This window comes from Platalea leucorodia (assembly GCF_965183815.1).
Source record: "Platalea leucorodia genome assembly, chromosome: 8".
NCBI lineage: Eukaryota > Metazoa > Chordata > Aves > Pelecaniformes > Threskiornithidae > Platalea > Platalea leucorodia.
In genome coordinates, this window is record NC_138830.1 from 30298803 (window position 1) to 30320545 (window position 21743).

At 41.3% G+C, this 21743-nt stretch overlaps 1 protein-coding gene across 4 annotated transcripts; it reads left to right on the forward strand.

Moving 5' to 3' along the window:
- The first annotated feature begins 45 nt into the window (after positions 1–45).
- On the forward strand, positions 46–21688 carry PASK (PAS domain containing serine/threonine kinase). 4 transcript variants are annotated; one of them, XM_082320686.1, is made up of 18 exons: positions 46–770; positions 985–1198; positions 2296–2531; positions 3538–3708; positions 5047–5187; positions 5757–5891; positions 6551–6844; positions 7195–7357; positions 8820–8994; positions 10206–11389; positions 12060–12241; positions 14182–14349; positions 15131–15256; positions 15885–16019; positions 17512–17711; positions 19189–19322; positions 20882–21028; positions 21236–21688. In XM_082320686.1, exons 2-18 carry the CDS (start codon positions 1027–1029, stop codon positions 21448–21450), a joined length of 3978 nt encoding a protein of 1325 aa, XP_082176812.1. In that variant the 5' UTR covers positions 46–770; positions 985–1026; the 3' UTR covers positions 21451–21688. The 4 variants fall into 4 exon arrangements, with proteins under 4 accessions (XP_082176812.1, XP_082176813.1, XP_082176815.1 ...); XM_082320687.1 differs by having other exon boundaries at positions 46–252; XM_082320689.1 differs by lacking the exon at positions 15885–16019 and having other exon boundaries at positions 46–1198.
- Positions 21689–21743: the final 55 nt, after the last annotated feature.

Sequence of the window (21743 nt, forward strand, 5' to 3'; positions counted from 1 at the left end):
CGTGCGCACCGGCGTGCGCACCCTGGCCTTCTGGGAGTTGTAGTTCCCTACCGGCAGTGCGGGAAGCGGTCGTAGCGCCGGGCGCTTCTGCAGCGGCTGGGGACCTGCACCCTCCCCACCAGCGCCTCAGGCGTTACGAGCTGCTTCCGGCCTCGTCGTTCCACCTACAAATTCTTCGGAAGATAGCTGTCATGCTGCAGAGGGGCATTCCACCTGCAGCCTTCCACCCCCGGAGCAGGAAGCCCCAGGAAGGTCGGCCAGGGTTGCCTGGGGTCGGCGGCTCGAAGCAGAGCATCGTGCGTTGTGGCGGCGGTGAAGGAAGGAGAGGCCGGAGGGAGCCACAAACACAGGATCAGTTTTGCCTCTTCCCGCGCCGGTCCCCATTGGCTCCCCTCCGTGCCGCTCTCCCACTGCCTTCGCTTATTGGGCAACGCCGCCACCGAGTCCCGCCCCCTACTTCCTCGCCCCCGCCGGCTGTGGGGTAGCCGCCCTGGGGAGCGGTGGCTGTCGCTGTCCTGGTGGGGCTGGGGCGGGCCCGGCCCGGCCCCCACTGCTGGCGGGCCAGGGCTGCAGCCTCGGGAGGGTGGGCGGTGCGGGAGGCACCCTGGGTGGGAGAGAGGCTGTGCCACACTTGCTGACTCAAAACTGGGAATTACTTCCCAAATTACCAAAGCTTTTGCTTTTAAAACGAGCAGGAATGGGGAGAGAGTGCCGGCTGGGGGCTTGGTAGCTCTTACAGAAACGTGGTGGAGGCGTCCTATCGATCACAGGTATCCTATACTGCCCGGGCAGGATAATAGTCAATAGTTACATTTGTGTTAACAACACAGACTAAACGTTGATCGGGACATGCAAGAACAAGCGGCAGTCTTGCCGTAACTTACAAGGCTGTGCTTTGGGCTAGAAGACATCGTTACCTGCCAGTGTCCGTAGGGTTAGTGCCTGATTGTAAGGCTGACTGAATTTCTTACGGTTCTGTTACAGATGGTGGCTCCATAGGCGTGGCCTGGCAACCAGAGTGTGATCATGGCAGCCAAGGCTCATAGCCCCTCTGAAGGGGGCCTTCTGCCTTCATCAGTAGGCTTAGTCCTTGCTCACTTGAATGACTCTGATAAGCTAAGTAGATCCTACCCCTGGGCCAGCAGGAGCAGGAAAAGTCAGCTCTCTGAACTCTGCCGGCTTGGAGCATCTCTGTCAGGTGAGCACAGTATTTTGAGATTGAGTTCATATGTTGTCAGCGAAGGTGATGTGTTTCAGGTGATTTCAGATCTTCCTCCTTCCCTCCCCAAAACCTAGAGGTGATAGCAATAAATAGCTGCCAGAAAGCGCTTGTTCAATAAGCATCTGAGTCATAGATTACTGCAGGCTGGGAGAGTTTACAGGGGATGCGTTGCTGGATAGGTGCTCTACACTTGTACTTGTCCCTGGGCAACCTTTGTTGGCTGCCATTGGACCATTCTCCCACCTTGTATTATTATCTAAAACATGAAAAATTTCCAAATGGGGAGAAAGATGTTATTATACTGGATTCTGTTAGGAGGGGAAGAAGTTTGCCATTTACAATGCGTCCACATAAGCGTCTTTGTTTTTTATCATGGTGAGCATATTCATACTGTATGTGGTGCATAAATGCAGAGATGTCCTTGTGATGAATTGTTCATAATGCTTCTTCCACTACTGCTAGACCTTCAAAACTGCTTACTGTTTTGGGAGTGGAGTGATGGCATTTGGCTGCTGATGCCACTTCCCAGGAAAACATTTTTTACAGGCAGAACTTTTCAAAATTTTAGTAGGATCATTTGGCATTGTGTAGCATAAAACATTGGTGTGGGCACAGGTATTTCAGTCTCACGTCTTGTGAACAGTTAATTAACTGGCTTCTGACTAATGCAGTATTTAATAAGGGCTTGAACACTTACTGTAATTATATTTAATAACAGTTTCAATTTTAACTTGAGACATTTCAAAACCTTTTTAAACTCTGTTAAGTGAAAAATAAAAGTTAACTAGTCTGATTGAATCTTATGGATGTTGGCAATTCTTTTCTAGCCTACGGACTGAGTTTAATAGTTCCAGTGGCTGTGATTCAAAAAGATATGTTTATTAGAATTGTTTCTGCTTTCTTCAGTTTCATTGATTTTATTTTCTTGTAATTTCTTAAAAAATGTAGAAGCATATATTTGGGAATTACTTGACAGTTGCTTCAGCTGGCAACTGATTTTTTTTTTATTCATTCCTCTAATACTCCTGTACTAGACTGTTACAGCTACATAGCTGATCTTTATCTTCTTACAGGGAAGAAATGGAGCTCTTACTGTTTGTCTTCACTGGCAGCTCATAACATTTGTGCCAGCAAAATTGGTAACTCGTGGGCTCAGTGGGATTCTGCCTCTCTCTCCACTTCCATCAGAAGTTCTGCTTCTTGTTCCTTTTTGCATGCCCTTGCTGTGGAGGAATCCAGCCAGTGCCTCCCAACTGCTGCACGCAATCCAAACAAAGCCATCTTCACCGTGGATGTCAACACAACAGAGGTATTTGCAGTAGCAACTGCTAAACTAAGCAGGCCGTATCTGGTATAGGCTGTATGACATCAGACAGGCTAAAATGCCTGTTATTGTTACATTTATCTGCAGGCAATCAGAGCATCATGAAGGCATTTTATAGTCTGCTCAAGCTCATTAGTCTTCCAAAGACTGATAATGTGTTTATTTCCATTGCAGGTTGTGGTTAGCAAATCAAAAAAACAATATCAGAAGCACAGATGTCTTGAGTCTTTTTTTCAAACAGAAAAAGGGAATAAAGAAGAGTGCAGCTGTGATGTGGCATGAGGGAAGAAATGAAAAGCAGAATGTGCTTCAAGCCTTCTGTTTGTTAAGTGCCACCCTGGGATGGATTTGTGGTGGCACTAGGTCTCTATCTGGCCCAGTAAATATGCCTTTTGCATTGGGAGGGAGAGGATTTCTCTGTTTCTCTCCTGAGAGAAAACATTAATATAAAATTGAGTCCTGAAAACTTTAAAAGGCTGTGCCATTTTTAGCTTGAACTGACAGTTCGGGCTTACCCATCTTAAAGGCATTTAATCCTGACTTGGTCTGTAACACAGGCTTAACTATGTCAATGACTGGTGTGATTACTGCATGCCTTCAGGTGTGGATAAAATGTTGTGGTCTGTGAGGCTTTGCCTGCAAATACAACTTTGTAGTTTTGCCTCTGTGGATGTAATTATTTAAACGACACAAGAGGCTGTAGCAGGTAGGCAGTTAGAAGAAAGCAGGAAACCTAAAAGGAAAGCAATGTCTCAAACCCTCTTAACCAAGAAGACATGTGGGCAAGGGATGTCCTAAAATAGGAAGCTTTAGTAAACTGGTTTTGAAGATTTCAGAATTTAAAAGAACCACTCCATTCCCACCAAGAGGAGGGGATTTTATAAGACATTAAAGCAAGAACCTGAGGAGGTGGTGATCTGCAAACAAAATTTACAGCTTTTATTCTTTGTTTTGTTTTGGTGTTTTGGGTTTTTTTCCCCTGCTTTTCTAGATCCTAGTGGCTAATGACAAAGCCTGCAAGCTGCTTGGGTGCAGTAGTCAGGAACTCATTGGTCAAAAGCTGTCCCGCTTGATATCCAAATCCAGTCAAGAGGTATGGGAAGCTGTGGGTGAGGAGTACATAGAAACTGATGAATGTTCATCGCTGGTTTCAGGAACTGTGGTATGTGAAATGTTCAAGCAAGTATTCCCCACCATATACAGTGTTTTTGTTGGCTTTGGTTTGGGGTTTTGGGTTTTTTTTTTTATATTTTCAGTATAATTTCCTGATATATTTAACTTTGTGGGCATTTGGCAATTATGTAATTTGTAGGACTGTTTGGTTTAAAAGTTTGCAGATGTGGGAATTCAAAGGGCAAAAGATGGTTTGGGAGGCACCTGTGAGAGCCTTGCAGCTGCCAACATGTAGTCATGATGATTTGACTAAATCAGAACTTCAAGGACATTGGATTTTAAAAAAAATCAATATAAATTGCTTAACATGGAAAAACCTATTCTGGAAAAGTTCCCAATTGTCTGGTCTTTTAAAATATTTTTAAAATTACTTTAAATTGCATTATGCTTATTATAAAGTTACAAGTCAGTCAAATACTGTGAAATGTCTGTGCCAAAACACTCTAGTTGGTGCAAGAGAGTGGAATTGATATTTTGCCTGTAGTGGGGTTGTTTATAAGAAAATTGCATGAGAAATGTCTCATTTATTTTCTTTTGCTGATGTTTTGAGCTGTCACTAGAAAATACTTGGAAAATGGGCTGATATTCTTGCTGGTGTGTTATTTTTGTATGGGAATTGTTAGCATCTCAGAGCTTGATCTTCCTGAATCCTCAATTGGATATGGGAAAAAAAAAAAAGTACCTACGTTTGATTCAGTGAAATCCAGAATTAAAATTAAATGTCTGATAAAGGCACTAATTCTAAGCTACAGCCATTCCTAGTACTTTATAGGAGTCACTGTGTAATGCATAAACCCATTCTGTCACGATCACATAAAAATTATAAAAGGCTTGATATGAACACTGCAGGTTATAAGATAAATAAACATTTTCTGATTTGAGAAGAATCTCCTCCCATAAGAAATTAAACTGCTATTTTTGCAGCTTAAAGTAAGAACAATGTTACTAATGTGGAGTATTCATTAGCACCATGGGACGTCTCTTAAATAAGGCATCTCTGAAAGGCACTTCTCTTGAATGCAAGGTATTAGATTGGCACATTTATTATGCTGAAGGAAATGCTGTTAGTCCTCCTGAGGCTGGGAGAGAAGATACAAAAGCAACAATGACATTTTGTGTATGGTCAGTGAATTATTTACAAACCTTTTCATCTCTATATTAAAATTGTGTTTCTTCCAATAAAAAACTAGTAAGTAGTCAAGAAACAATGTTGTTCTAACAATGGTGGGGAGATATCTTGGTTCAATATCTTATTCTTGTTTGAAATTCTTGCTAAGTAACCACAGTCTTAGTAAATTATAACTACATCTCTGAATCCTATGGAAAGGTGGATGTTAGAGGCCATCTGAAAGAGAAGATTCCTGTCTCGGTCTGGCTGAGGCGAATAAGAAGCAAGGACAACCAGTGTTGTGTGGTTGTGCTCGAACCAGTGGAAAGACTTTCAGCTTCTGTTTCCTTCAGGGTTGACGTGAGTGTTTTCCTAATGATCAAAGGAGACCGCAGTTTGTGAGAGTTTATGTGCAATGAAACATGTCTAAAAGCCAGTAGGCACATTACTATTTGTGAACATGAAGTGTGTACGTAGCATTGCCTGAAACTGGGATTGCATATGTAGGACCTGCGCATGTATCTCCCATGCGGCTTACCTTGACATATGCGAGAAGTCACATTAAAATACACTGTCTGTCCCTCAGGGACATCTTAGACTTGAACAGTGATGGTTTGGCAGGGGGTTGGTAATTCATGGCAGGGATGCCCTTGTGAAGGGATCAGCTTGCTGAGGAAAAGTTCTGTGAGGAGCGTTGGACTTTCCTGCTTCTCCCCTGTGGCAAAGGGCAGGCTCTCTGCATGATAATGTTGGAGAAATATTGCATGATGCTATGTTTGCTTTTACTGAGGTAGTTGGATCCACGAAGGGACTGCAGAATGAAACTTCCTGCCATTTGCTTAGATATTTGCAGAAACTGTTGTTAAAGGATTGAGTGGACTGTGGCTAAAATGCTAAAATTAAAATAGTCCGTAAATTTTCTTCCCAAGGGAGAGATTACATCATGTGACCTCCTTTTTGCCCATCTCCATGGCTACCCAACATTGGAAGAAGTAGTTGGGCTCCACATAAAGGACCTGATTCCTTCTGTGCAGATCCCTCCTCTAGGCAAAAAAATCCCAAAGGTATAGACCAACCACGTTCTTCTATACTCTTCCCATTTGGAACATAGGTGCACACTCTTTTCCCTCCTTATGTAACAGAAGAAAGCCTTTTCAGAGAGAAGTGTAAGTCCCCTGAAAAAGGGTATGCTGCTTATTTATGGAGCTGCTGTCTGAATATTTCCTAACTAGGAATGAGACTAAGCCCCAACCTCTCACTGTGGAATCTGTCCTGGTGAAAGACACTTCTCCAATCCTGGCTTTTTGAGAAACCATGCTGTCTCTGTCAGCTCCCTAAAATTCCTTTGAATTCTTTAGTCAGTTTCAGTCATGTCTGTCTGAGGAGTGAAAGTCCAGAGAATACCCAGATCTTGCAAATGCCATGAAAACGGGCAGCTAGATACTTGAAAGAGGCCTTATTAATGCCTCATTTGCTGAAAAGCTGCAGCATGGACTCTTCTGGTCTTCATTGTCAGAATATTCATATAGGAGTTCAACACTGGATTCCAAATCTTTATAAAACCAGACTTTGTTCATTTTGATATTCACAGGATTGGTTCATTTTTCTTTTCCTGATCCTTTTTCCTGATAATGTTCCTGTGTAATTTTATATGACTACTGAAATAAAACCAAAACATTTGATTAGTTAGAGGTTTTTTTTTTTTCTTTTTGCTTTTATTTAGAACCTTAGGATCCAGCAAGCTGTAGGCCAGTCCAGAGAGGGTAACATGTTTCCTCTCAGTTTAAAGCTGCAAGTAAGCCTTCTGGAGGAGGACCAAGCAGCAGTGCAGAAAGATGGTGTTCTGCAGACAGAAAAAGAAGGCTCTTTCACATGCTATCATTATTCTGCTACAGTTGTGGTTTTCTCCACCATCAGTGGTCTTATTACTGTCCAGTCAGATGGAACCATCTGTGGCATCAAGGATAGTTTTGCTTTAATGCTCTTTGGCTATGAGAAGAAAGAACTGTTGGGAAAGGTAAGATAGGAGTTTTAATCCCTTCCAAAAGACTGCTGTGTCTGGCAGCATATCCACTAGAATTGTAAAGTTGTGTTTACAGACTCATTTCTGTCTGTCACAGAACCTCTGTGTTCCATGTGTTTGGTGAGTGAGTTGTAGGATGATACGCAAATTCCCTTGCCCTAATTGCTAAGTCTTGCAGTGCCGAGGAGCTAGTATGGATTTCAAGTATATGTGCTCCATCAGTCATGTGGATCGCTTTTGTCTGGCTGTTCATGAGAATCAGGTCCACAAACATGGATTGTTAGCATTTTCCCCCAACCTGTGAGAGTCAGCTTAGCTTTATAAGGTTTCGTTCTGTGTTTTAGAACATTACGTTCCTGATCCCTGGTTTCTATAACAACATGGAGACAAGCAGTGACTGTTCTTTGCCATTACCTCCTCTTGATGACTCCACAGGGACAGAGAGTGAGTGCATCTTTAAAGATGTTCCTGCCTGCCATATGACTGGCTCTGGCTGCTGGAACAAAGGTAAAATGAATAGAGATGACAGATTAGCCTATGAACGTGGGAACATGCTTTGTAAAAGCAATGTACCTCCATGCAGTTTTTAAATTGGATTTCCACTATAACCTAAGGTAAACAGAATTGTTCACCTAAGGTTGTGCTTCTCTCTTTGTTGCTAAGAAGATGAAACTGAACATCCAAGTTGGAAATTACACTGTTAATAGAGAATGCTTTGTACTTAGCGAGCACTTCCCTTTCCCTCCCTCCCCTGTTAGGATCTCTGAGTATTTTAAGATGTGTGAAATATAGCTTTTGTGACAGTATTGCAGTAGAGCTGTAGATACTTAGGACTAATATTTTAAGGGAAAATTCTAATATTCTTCTCAATTGGCTCATGTTGCTTGCTAATATTCAATGTTATGTTCCTGTGGTGTTTCAGTTAGGAGGCGTCACATATTTCGCTGATGCAGTTCACTGCATTTACAAAGAATTTATCAAAATTGTATTTCTCTGAACACAACAGGAATAAACAGAAGGAAGGAAGCCTCATGTCTCCAAATCTGTCTTTCCAGCTGCCCAAAACAGAGAACACAAGCAAGTGCATGCTTTCATCCGTATCACAAGAGATCTTTTATGCTGGTTTTGTCTCCTTCATTTTATTTTTTTTCCTGTTTGCCTTTTCTTTGCTTAGAAACGCACATCTGCATTGAAACCAATGCACACTACTGGAACAAAGAAGAGTTAGTAGACAGCGTGCAATTTCTTAAGTAATTTTTTGATGAAGCGATGCCTCTAATCTAGGAGTAATTCAGTTCTTCAGTGAGGAAGCATTGTTGGCACTCAGCCTTTGCTAAATGGAAGGACTGTTCTAGATTTGAATCTAGATTTGTTCACTCATTAACAATACTTGGTTTGCTTCATCTTACAAACTCAGGTTTTTTTCTTTTGATCTGTTGTCACTGGGGAAGGAAAGAAGTTCTTGTCTTATTCTTTCTCTTAGACATGTCTAGACTGTATACTTTTTTGTCTTGCAATTTTAGTGAGTTATATTAGTGCAGTCTAAACCATTTTATTTTAAGTGTTTGGAATGGGGAGTGTATGTGTGTTTTGGGCTTTTTTTTTTTTTTTTTTCCTGCTATTTGTATGATCACTTTATTTCCAGTTTCTATATGGTCATTGGCCTTTTTTTAGGTCTCTGATCCAAGTAGCTAACCCAGGAGGCTAATACCTGTCCAAGAGCTTTGATAGGAAGGCAAATTTTAGCAGCCCTGAAACATTTAGATTCCTACATGCGATGATTTCTCAGGCCAGAGTAGAGCAGGGTGCTCACATTTGGACCACTTCACCTTAATCAAGTCTTTTATACGTAATTCCGTAGGGATGAGATAGACCAAGGCAGTTCCAAGATTTTTTTTCATCACTGTTGTCTCCAGAGCCTAAACATAAAAGGTTAACTTGGTATGGTTTTGTTTCTTGTTTGATACAGACAGCAGCTTTGTGGCTGCATCTTTAGCAAGCCTTCTGTCAAGAGATGAAGAGCAGAAATTGGAAAGAAGATACGAAGATGACAAATTAATACATGATGAGACTAAACAAAAGAATGGGACCAGTTTATTTTCTACTCCCTCACCTCCTGAAGTGGCATCCACACTCTCTAATAGGTAGGCATTTCATGGCATATTCACTTTGAAAAATGAAGAGCCATGGTGGCAATCACCAGCAAAAACTGTTTCTTCACCTCTGTGATGTCTGTGGGAAGGTATAACGAGAGCCTTCCGCACTTTGCTGTCTTTAGAATCTGAGCGCTATTTGCAAGACAGGTTGAGTTTTGCCTACCTTAGATTTTTGTTTACATCTGTACAACCTACAATTGTAGTTACAGGAGTTCCATCTCTAAAGGGGACCAAATGCTTCACCCAGGCTAGGGAAGGTAATTAGGCTCTATCTTTGCTAGATCAGAAACAGTGGATGTTTATCTCCTTCCATGTTATCCTCCAGCTGGTGTTGCACTGAAACCAGGTCACCTGGAATTAATTCCAAATGTTATTCCTTCTGGTGCTCGGTGTAACTGTCAGGTCATCCACTAAAACAGAGTACTGTGTTACTGAAGTCCAGCCTTTTTTATTGTACCTTTCCAGGTCTTTTTCCTGTTACAAGGTTAGAAATTCTGCACAAGTACCCATATGATGCACATGGTTTATCTTAAGTAAAATTTTAAGCTTTCCACACTAACAATTCTAACCCTCAGAAAATATTTACTGCCCTTTTTAATATATAGACTATTACAGCACAATTCTTGCTGCTTTTTGAAGAAACTGATAGTCTCATTGTTTCCTTGTTCTCTCCTGGGTTTATGTCTCTCACATCATACTTGGATTGTAAGTGCTCTGCTGCATGGATTGTTTTTCTACTCTGCATTTTTACTAATAGAAATGCTTGTAAAATACCTTGTGCTATGGTCTTCAGTGAACCATGGTTAAATTGATGGATGGGGATATCTATCTTCTGTTGGACAGACAAGGGATCTTCTGTTCTCAAGACTGGAAGTATCCTGCCACGTGTCTTGGCTTTTCGTTGTGGTAAATGATCTATGACATATATTTAGAAATTAAGCTAGAGAAGGAAGTAATCCATAGGGAAAGAGTGCCGTTCGAGTGTACCTGCTCTCCTTTGGTCAAGATGGAATTTATTAGGATTTTGGATGCCTGTGCCAACAGCTTTCTGCCTTTTTCTTTTAAACTTGAAAAAGAAAAACAATTGGTGCAGGTTTTAAATAGTGACCACAATAACGGAAGAGTGGGTAGTATACAGTACTATGGTTTTCTCATTCTTTTGTCATCATGGTATCACTAATAACTTTGAATCCTTGCAGTGAAGACAGCATTGCTACTGATGGGCTGTCAGCCCACCATAGAGAGCCTCACCCTGAAACCTGGCTTGACAGAATCAGAGCAGCAGAACAGTGTAGAACAGCGGAAACTGTAGGATCAAATAATTCTCAAAAGATGCTCTCTGCAAGGCTCTCTCCCACATCATGTGATTCAGAAGAGTTGGATTTAAGTCAGAACATGAAGATTCCAGTAAAAAGCGGTGATAGTGCAGTATCTGGTGCATCTGAGACTCGAAATGCCAGTGAGACTAGTATCTTGCCTAACCAATTACAAGTTCATCAAGATCTCAAGGAAGGAAATTGTCAGCAGATCTGTAGGTTACCATATGAAACGCTGAAGCGTCAGCACTCCACTGAAGCCTGGGGACAAGCTTCTTCAGGAAATGTTGCCTGGCCACCTGTTTGTTCTAGGCTAGAAGGCAATCTAGATACTGCATCCTATGGTCCAATTAAGCTGCCTTCTGATGTTACCTGTAACTCACCTGGAACACCAACAATAGATGAGCCATGGTCTGGGACAACACCAGACATTTTCTTTGCAAATGGAAGAAATACTATCCATGTTTGCTTAGGAAATAAAATGGGTTGCAGTGCTTCTGCACCAGGAGTTGCCACAACCTCTGAAGATGTTAAAGAATCAGACACTGAGCTGAACTGTATTTGCTCTGGTCTTAAGGTACTGGGTCTGCATATTGGTGTCAAGGGGAACTCGGACAATTGTTTAGGTATTACTGCAGCTCTTGTAGGAGCATTCTCCTCTAATGCAGTGGACTCGGCTGTAGGCAATATGCTAACTCAGAAAAACAGTGCCTTTTCAACTGGACAAGAAAAGCAGCTGTTGAATGGTGTTGCCATAGAAGATGGTTCTGGGTGGCTGGCCTCCCAAAGGCATTTAGAAAACTCTGAAGAATCCTCCAAAGCATTTCTTGAGAAGCCTGAACCTCTTGCAGAGACTGTGGGGGACAATGTCAACAGAAACCCACTGAAAAGCAAAGGTAGTCCTGAAGAAGACTGTCTGTTGCATGGGCAGAAAAATAGGGAGATAAAAGTAACATCAACCCCGGTGAAACAAGAAGGAAGGTTGAATCCAGCAGCTCCTTTGACCTTGGAAATTCTGGAAGGCAGCTACACTGGGAATTGCTGTCACAGAGATGGTTCACAATTAAGTAAGTTAAACCTATTTCTCCCCTTCCCAAAACTCTTATCGGGATGCCCCTTTTCACCCACATTTTTGCAGAAGGCAGACAATTCTGGTTAGAAGCTCACAGTGGAGAGGAAGGAAGAAGCTCTAGCATCTAGAAGAAACAATGGTATATAAGTCTACTCAGAGGGTTTTGGAAAAGCAGGTGGTATAAAATACAAAGTTACTAAGAAATTAATCCAGACTGAATAGTCAGAGATATTCTTAAAACACAATTAAAAGATTTGAACCTGATAACTTCTTCTGAACAGAAAATATAAACTCCACTGTAACACTTGTATTTAAATTGTGTAATGGAATGTGTTTCGTTCACTCCTTCAGCTGGACTCTGTGGCTTGTAGTATAAAATCCCCATTTTTATGTAATTCAGAATAACAACTGAAATTAATAATCACAATTGGACACTGACAAAAGTTTCTGCCGGGGGGGTGGGAACTATGGAAGTAGCCAAGTACGTCTCGAATAGCTGTGCTTTTGTCAGCCCCTCTGATGATTCCTTACTGAGTAGGTGTTCCCCAAATGAATAATGGAGGAATTCACTTTAAGAGCTCAGAATTTTGTCCTAAAATGTCTGCGATCTTGATAAACACTAAAGTTTCATTCTACCATTTTAACTTCCTCACCTGTTTCTACAGGTATACTCTTTGAAGTGAAATGTGTAGAACTGCAGGACCCTGCCATACTTTTCTGTGTCTGGGTGGTGAAAGACCTTCTACAGAGCCAGAAGGAAGCTGTAGCAAAGACTCAGCTTTTGGTCTCCAGTCCAGCTAGCTCTATCCAGTCTATTGCAGATCTTTCTACACATAGTCTTGGAGAAGTAAGAAATTCTACCATTGTATAATATTGAGCATTTCTTTCCTTGATTGACTGTTAAGCTGAAGCTAAAGTCAAAAAGTTTTTCAAATGAAAATGTCATGAGGTGGTGGGTGGATATTGCTGTTTCTTTGTTTCGCTATTTTTATGTCAAAAGAAATGTTTCTTTGCTGTTAAAAGGACAATTGCTATTCTGTAACATTTCTGGTTGTGTTTGGCTTTGTGTAGTTACCTTTCCAGTCTGAACAATGAAAGCACCTAATTTTAAACTTGTTCTTAGGCTGGTTTAAGTACATCTACAATAGACGTTTGCACCAGTGTGGTGAGATTAATTAATTTTTAAATCAGTGTAATCACACTGGCACCAATGACACAACATTATGCGAAAAGGAAATACTAGGCTGAAAACTTTCATTGACTGACTTGTGTCAGCAAAAGAAAACTGCGGTTTTTAGCTGCCTCCTGAGATGCTGCATGGTGTACGGAAAGCTAACACCGCATAGCTGAACAGTAGGTACATGTCAATGCCATAAAACTTGAACACAGAACTGCTCAGGCCTGCTTTTTAGTTAGCAGTGGGATGTAAAACTGACAGTACTTTGACCAAGGCTGTAGAGGAAAATAGTGTCTTTGATCAATTGAAATAGGTAATGGTGATCTTCTAGATCCCTTGAATAAATGTATGTATTCCCTAGATCTTTACATAGCTGGATTTTATGATGACCTTAACAGAGAAGTATGTACATATTTAGATATCACACATGGAACATGTATAGTGGTGACAGTTCCAAACTACAGGAGACTCTAAGGAGCTGCTGTTTATTGAAATGTACTGCAGATTAGACGTGGTTTCCCTCCCCGCCTCGCCTTTAATCAGTGAGCTGGGAGATAAAGTAGATGTTTGAGTGAAAAGCTTGGCTATTGGCAAAACTTTCTATTTGGAATATTTTTTATGAGACCTTTGAGAGCCAAGTAATAAGGTGGCTCTTGTTTTCCTTTTAGAAAATCATCTTCCATGTACATGCACATGTATGTCGAAATATAAGCAGTTCTGACCATTTCATGTATAACTCCAAATTTCACTATTCAAAACAAATGCCCCTGTGAGATTTGTTGTGTTTCCTTTCACTGTGGAATACTGTGTATGTCATAAAGATGTTCTGTTGTCATGCATTTTAGATGCCATCTTTGATGGAGAAACCTAATAATCACTGAGACAAACAACCCCAAGCTCTATCCTCAGAGGAAGAAAAACTTCCATTATGTTTAATTTCTCATGCAGTGTTGCAGGCCTTGGTAGGAAGGCATGCGATGTTTCTTTACTAGGGATTTTACTGGGATGTTAAAATTTAGGAGGGTATGCCTTGAACTTGTTTGCTCTTTGTGTCTGCTAAGAGACAAATCTACAGAACTAAAATGCTGTCTTACCAGAAAGTTTGGTAAACACTGGTAATTTAATATCTTTTATATACTAACTCTTTTTAGGTTACTGAGGCAAATAGAAATCGCCAAATTTATAGACAGGGCTTAAAGCAGCACCTTTTTAGTTCTGTTCATCTAGAATACACTTACCTGGAAAAATGACATGGAAAGTGACTTTATTTATCAGATGAAATTATCATTTGGTGATAGACTATAATAAATTCGTTTTCCTACTTGCACAGAGAATTTTGTGTGAGCATCCAAGGTGCATATGCTTCCGTTTTCTTTACCTTTCTCTGAATTAAGCAGTATTTGTAGCTGCTGAGAGCTAAGTGTTGACTTAACTTGTCTTGTATGGTGATGGTTACATCAATATACAGTTCTTGCTATCAAAACCAAAGATCACTTCTTTTAGCTATTCTTGCAGATGTGTACTTTCTTTTCAGTATTTATTTCATTTTATAAACATGATTCTGTGGCTTGCTCATTTTTTTCTTGTCTTATTTTTTTATCTGTACCTAGGCCATCAGATCAACTTCACTTTTTGAGAATTCCCGAAGAGCTGAAGAGCTTGAAGTATTAAGGGCATGTGAGGGAGAATATGCAAAAAATTACAACACTTTCAGTCTTATTGGCAAAGGATCTTTTGGCTTTGTCTGGACTGCCAGGGGCAAGAAAGATCACCAGGAGGTTAAATATTTCTTTTAGATCTCATTGCAATAATTATTTAGGATGAAAACTGAAAGGTTAGAGTGTTCATATTCTGTCAACACTACACTATTAAAAGCTGCAATTTGGTAGTTGGGGTTTTCCTTTCTTTGAACAGAAATCTGAAATCACTAACCTCATGGAAACAGGACAGCAAAATGTTCACATTGATGTAGTATATGAACTGTTACCTAAGACAACAGACACAGAATGAGACTGACCATATAGCTAATTTAACCTGTTGAAAGAAGTATACATTAAGCTTAACAGAATTACAGGTTTTAGTCTTCCGTTACTAAAGAGAATGATAAACTTCAAAGTCTTTATCGTGCCACAACTCAAGAATGTGAAGTAGACATGTTGAGGTTATGGGACCCTCCTCTTTATCAGCAGAAGTATTTTAGGTGTTGAGAGGCAAGCTCTGGTGTTTCTCTGCATGGATGTGAAGTGCTCATTTCCCTCCACGGTACCCCTATGCCAGAAGTCACCACTGCTGTAATTGGGTTGAAAAGAGAGCTGGCCTGTCAAGGCCTTTGGAATTCAGAGCATCAATAAAAAAATATATCTGTTCCATTTCTGTGCATCGTTTGGCTTCTAGGACTAAATTAGTTTAAATATGTTTAAAGATACTATAAGCAATGCACATTGGGTTACTTCTGTCCTTCTGGTAATATGATTCACTAACATTTTTCCTGGAAATTAACTTGCCAAACACTTAAAGCCATACTTTTGCAGGTGATGCTGAATGCTGTTGTCTGTGTAGGTTGTTGTAAAGTTCATCTGGAAGGAGAAGGTGCTTGAGGACTGCTGGGTAGATGATCCTGATCTGGGGAGAGTTACTCAAGAAATTGCAATCCTGTTGAAGCTGGAGCACCCCAGTATCATTAAGGTACAGTGAACTCAGAGTGAATGCAGTTTGAACTGCATTAGATGCTTCCTTTGAATACTTGGTGTCTCGTGTTCCTCTTCATTGGCGAGGAAGTGTCCTGTATTAAATCTGCCTTTTCAGACAGAAAGGAACCTACCTATCTTGCTTTGTTTTGGAGGATATGTTACAGCAGACTATCACTTGCTTCAACACTTTCACCCCAAACAATTGATGTAAACATAGATCTGAAGGTGTGACTCTTAACAGAAAAAAAGCCTGTATGTTATTTTAAGATGATAAGATGCATATCTTGGAAGTGTGATGTCACATCTGAACATGTATCCAGATTATTCACTGAACTAGTACATATCTTGATTCCTGTTCTTTGTTTTGGGGTTGTTGGTTTTGTTTGTTTTGTTTGGTTTTTTTTTTTTCCCCCCAGTAAGAGAATTCTTCTTGGTTTTAATTCTGCTTTCAGTTTTAATTATGCTCTCTTTTCAAGAAACATTTGTGCTCAGTGAAATGAGACTTCAAAAGTTATAATATATGTTGATTATATCTCCAAGAGGAGAGCAGTGTTTGTTAAAAAAAAAAAAAAAAGGGCCGTTTGAGGATGAAGCACATGATTAAAAAAGTCTGTTATTTATAGGTGCTAGATGTATTTGAAAATGAACACTTCTTCCAGCTGGTGATGGAGAAGCATGGATCTGGTCTGGATCTCTTTGCGTTCATTGATAATAAGCCCAACTTGGATGAGCCATTAGTGAGCTATATATTCAGACAGGTGAGAGCTGGGAATGTGCAGTTACTACATGCAGGTAGGACTTGGTTAACGTAAGAACCAGGACCCTATTTCACTCAAAAGAATTACTGGCTAATCAGCAGGCATGCTGAATTAGTCATGCTCAATACCTGCAGAACTTTTCCTCATTATTCTGTAGGGCTGATTTTTAGCTAACTGAAATGCTACCTGCAGAAACCTTTTTAAGGTTTACCTAGAAACCTGTAACAAAGGAACATTTACAGGACCTTACTTCATATTAGGATTTCCTATAGTGCCATCGCCTATTGGCTGTGATTGTAGCAGCACGCACCCCCTGTCACCAGGATGCCCATTCATGTAGCAGTCATGTTTCCTCTGTGGGAGGAGGAAAGCACATGGAAGTTGCCCCAAGCCTCTCTACAAGCCATGCTTTCACTTAGATCAATGCTTATTTTAGATTGGTTCCAGGGATAAAGGGCTCTCTTCTTTTTAAGGAACTTAAAATCAAGAAATTAACTTGGATTTTAACGTGGCATAATGAAAAATAACTCAAGGTAGTTTACTGTGGGTCAGGAGCTTGCCTGAGAGCTGAATTGTCTTTTGTTCATTGAGTTAACTGCAACAGCAGTCCCCAAGTAATTCACGCTTGCATGTTTTGGAGTAAATTCCTTGCTCTAAGGTATGCAGGAATGACTTCGTACATGGTAACCCTCTGCTGTGTCCATACCCCCCTTGCCTGAGGTGCTGATGGAAGATGGTAGCCAAAGTCATGCACCTTCTCTGCTATGCAATGTGCATTCACAAATTGCAGTCTACGGTCCCTTTAGACTTCTGATAGATAAGCCCTTTTCCTAAACAAACCTTGAGTTTGTAGGGGTGCTTTGTTACTTCAGACCTGTACAGTATTTCTCTGCAGAGGGAGCTTTGTATTATAAATAGAAACTTTTCTCCCTCAGCCATCTGCTTTTCTTGCTCAAATGTATTGTGGTAGGGATCACGATTGTCTCCAAGGTGATATAATTCTGATGCTATTCTTAATTATGGCACTATCGCATGAATCGTGCAGGAAGAAGAATGGAATTTAGGAGTGACTATATTATTTATACCAAACTTCACTCTTAAATGCTTTGTCATCCTGCAGTATTGGAGGCACACAGTAATACCCTCTGGAGAAATCAAAGGACCCTCCAAATGAAGCTGGGATAAAAATAGAGTAACTGCAGGATTGTAACAGTAAGCTCTGATGATTCTAACCAAAAAAACAAGCACATCGTGACTATAGTATGCCATCTTCCTGCACATTTGTGAGAGGAAAGCAAGCAAAGGCTTTTTTAAGTCTGTCTCTTGAGAGCATTGTAACACCCACTGCAGCAATGCTGACAAGCGTGCTTGCTTGAGTTCCTTTCCAGTCAACACAAGCCAAAATGTGGCTATCAGAACTCTGTGATGCCATGTAGATTATCCAGGAGGACACCACTGTGTAGTAACACCTAGTTTTTTCCTCCTCTTTCAGCTTGTGTCAGCTGTTGGGTATCTCCACTGTAGAAACATCCTTCACAGAGATATCAAGGATGAAAACATTGTCATTGCTGAAGATTTCACAATTAAATTGGTCGACTTTGGTTCAGCTGCCTACCTGGAACCCAACAAATTGTTTTATACCTTCTGTGGGACAACTGAATACTGCTCACCAGAAGTGCTCTCTGGCAAACCGTATGTCACCCTCTGAAAAGTAATTTTTGGGTCCATCACACCAAAAAAAAAGTGTGTGCAGGGCTGGAATAGAGAAGCCAAGCTGCTTTGCCATTGATACTCTGATAGAGTATCTAACTACAGAAAACTGCAGTGAGATTTAGGACACTGCAATGACAGAAATTACTTGTAAAGGTTTGAATGCACATAAAGTAGGGCACTGTCGTGACAGAAATTATTTGTAAAGGCTTGAATACATAAGAAGTTGTTTCTGAGTAAGTCTGTTGACAGGCTTTCTTATTCTGGTCAGATGTTTTGCAAAGTCTTGCACTAATGCTGCAGAGCTGAGTTCAAGAACAAGCCTATGATTTTGATTTCCAGCTTGGTAGAAGAGTCTGGATGAGTTGTGTTGTGACTTGAATGTATCCTTTTTCCTTAATCTTTCATAATATGTACATCAGCTTGCTAACCTTCTCTTCATACCTGCATATGAACACACTGACGTGTCTCTACTAAAAGCTGCTCTTTTAGAGAGGTGGTATAAGCAAGTATTGCTGTATAGCATCTGCCCCTTACCGTGTCTGTGTTTTGTGCTTCCCCCACTCTCGTCTGCTGTGTTCTTTCCTACTTGCTTTCCTGTATGAATTTTTGCAGTTTGATCACTGTTCATTTCCCCATTCATTTTTGTGCTCCTCTGGACCCAAGGGTTCTTCCCTTGCAGCTTGCTGCTATCTTGGATGTGCTGCCCAAATCTTAGTTGTCTTGTCCCTATTCTCCCCTTCTGTGAGTGCTCTTTGCCTGGAGGTTGGCAGTCTCATACCCACTCCTGGAGGGAAGCCTTACCATCACAGGGTGGTAAAGATTAATTGTACGTGCAAGTATGTTATCTTGCTCATGTTTCACAGCTGTTTTCATGGGTCCTTCAGGCAGCTCCTCTTAATGGAGCGGGGGGCAAAAAGCTGTGCAAGGAGGAGAGGAAATCCCTGCTGGGAACTAGATGGAAGATGAAGCAGCACTGCCCTCGGAATTCAGCCTGTTACTGTGTGAAGAAACTGTCCCTTTTTCTCAGATGGAATCTAGATAGTTAATATTTATTTCCAAATAACTTCTGTTTTGAAAGGGGTGGAAGGGGGCAAATGGGATTCCACTGAAGTGTCTGATCTTCCATTTAAATATTTACTTGATAGTTTTGGCTTATGGTGAAGAAGGAGGAGGCTTAAGTTCTCTTGTCACCAGCTTATGCATGTGGAAGTCTAGGTGCATATTATAGATACTCATCAACTGAAATTGGCTGGCCGTTCTTTGGTTGTTTTTTCTTTCATGGAGAAGGATGATACAGACTTCTCAAAAACACATAAGCGCCTTATTATAATTCTCACAAACTTCCTATGCTAGAAGTTGGAAATAAGGGCTATCAGCTGCCTTTTTTCTTTTTACTTTCTTTAGCACACAATTACATATATGCAATCTGAATTTATGCAAGTTTATCTCTGCATAGGTACCATGGCCCTGAGCTGGAGATGTGGTCACTTGGTGTCACCCTTTATACCCTAGTATTTGGAGAGAATCCCTTCTGTGAGTTGGAGGAGGCCATGGCAGCTCTCCTGAATCCTCCTTGGCCTGTGTCAAAAGGTGAGGTTTTTTTCCCCATTTGCTTTTCTAAAGGAACAGATCTTGGGAAAGTATGAGCAGTATTTATTCCCCAGAAATAAAGGGGAAGACTGGAATAATGCTTCCAAATGTGCTCTGCAATGAATTTAAAATGAGCTCACAGAAACAGAGTTATCCAAGGTATCCTTTTCAGGTAAGTTCTGCAGTTCTTCCTGCCTACAATGAATACAACTATCTGCTCTATGTTTTATTAGTTTCAAATTCCAGGCCTCCCACTTATTATGATGACTCAACCTATCAGCTTGTCAAGCTCCAGTGAGGTTTATACCTGAGAAAATCAGAACAAATAATGCCTGATGGGAAGGTTCACTCTGGCAGATAACTTTAAGATCAATCATGGCACTCATGTAACTCTAACGCAAGTTTTATCTCACTTGAACTATTGCCAATCCATGCCATGTCACTTTCAGGATGGATTATAATGTGTTAATTTGTAATTTCTGAATGAATTGTATGGCTTGACCTCACAGGAAAAATACATTGGCCTTGTTTGCTGTTGGAGGTATAGAAAACTAATTGTATGTCAGGCTAAAGAAATCTTCATCAACAAGTTCTCTGGGGTCCTTAGCAGCACTATGGTTACAAGGCTTCAAGGTGCTGCAATTGACTGGTAAATTCTGGAAGCTTTCCCTGAATGCACCTTTAATCACAGATCAAACACGGGATTGTTGTCTGAAAAGTGGATTTGTTACCCGGTCTGCAATAAGTAAATCATCATACAGTCAGGAGAGACATTGCTTATTTATTTCAGGGTTGCGCAGTCCTGGGTGCTTGGTGGTTTCCCACAAATCAAGCACACCTTCATTAACATACAGTGACATTGTATACATTCTAAGTATCTGTTTTCAGTGTTTTACAATTCTGCATATTCATTCTTGCTTCTTCTGGTTCTTGCAAGCCTCATCTCCTACTTACAGGTACAGTGTATTTTAAATTGACAGAGCATGCTCAGTGGGTAGGGTTCTTCGCTTGGGCCAGGGGCTTTATTGCCGGAGGTGTGGTTTTTACTGTGTTAATCAGCATAGTTCACTCCTAATTCAAGTGATTCTCTTTGGTCTTATCAAGTCTCTTACTGCCTTCAAGCTTATCTTGGTATTTTCTAGCCTGGCTGATTTATGTTGCCATCTTGTTCCTTCTCCCAGGGCCATGTCTGATTAACTATCTACAGAGGTTGAATAGTATCCTTTGTTTTGTTTCTCACATGTCTTCAACAGGATGACTGCAGGACAAGACTGGGCTTGGAAACAGTGAGTCAGGGTTGCCTCTGTGGCATTTGCTTCTACTTCTGTCCTCCTTGGTGTCATAACTCTGCGCTCAGTTCTCTGTTTTCACAACCTGGATATCTCAGATCATTCCCAGAGCTGAGCACATGTGACTGTGGTAGAACAGTACTGCACAAGGGATTATTGGGGAGGATTTGTAATAAAAATCAGCATTCTCTGAATATAAACCATACCTTGCATTCCCAGCATGCCTAAGATACCGACTGAGCCATTCCTCTTGCTGCTGTCTCTCCCCAGGTCTCATGGATCTCATTGCTGGGCTGTTGCATCCAGTTCCAGAGCAGCGCACGACTCTAGCGATGTTAGTAGAGGATTGTTGGCTGAAGCAGCCTGTAAACCTGGGTGATTATACCTGGGAGGAGGTATACATCTCTGTTGAGACAGGTGAGACGACGTTCTGAAGGCTTTCTCCTCCACCCGGGGCCCGCCGAGCACACGGGAATGATTTATAATAGAAGACTGAGCTGGGGTTTGCAAGATGCTTCTCATTGGAAGGCCATCTGCTGATATCCAGATGTGCTCAGTTTGAAGATATGCCTGTTGTGCAGCGGGACCTGTGCGTCACCCCTCGCTGTTTGTCTTTCTCCCTAGAAAGCAGCGGATTCAGGAACAGTTCTGGTGCATGCGTACGCAGAGACAGACTCCCAGCTCCTCGCCTGGAGGGCGAGCCATGCTCCAACGCTCCCCACTGTGAGCATGTGGATCCCCGCTGGGAAGAAGCAATGGCTGTAGGGGGCCAGGGCTGGGATCTGGGGCATAGCTGCCCTCCCTCTCCTCAGCAGGAGCCCCTCCTTGGGGAACCATAGCTCCCTTCCCTTCCTGCAGGATACATACTGTCACTCCAGAACCGACAGGAATTAATTGTAAGCGCTTCTCTCTTGTAGAAAGATTGCTACTACTTCTCTGTTGTAGAAAGATCATGTGGTCAGTGCTGAGCCGTAGGCAGGGCAGCCTTGAACTGCTCTGCCTGGCAGAGTCCTCCAGAAAAGCTGCTTACTAGTAAGCATTTATCATAGTTCTTACACAGGATCTGTTTTAAAGCTGTGAGGCAAAGATTTTCATGTTGTTTAAATTGTTCATAAGTTGGAATATATTTTTA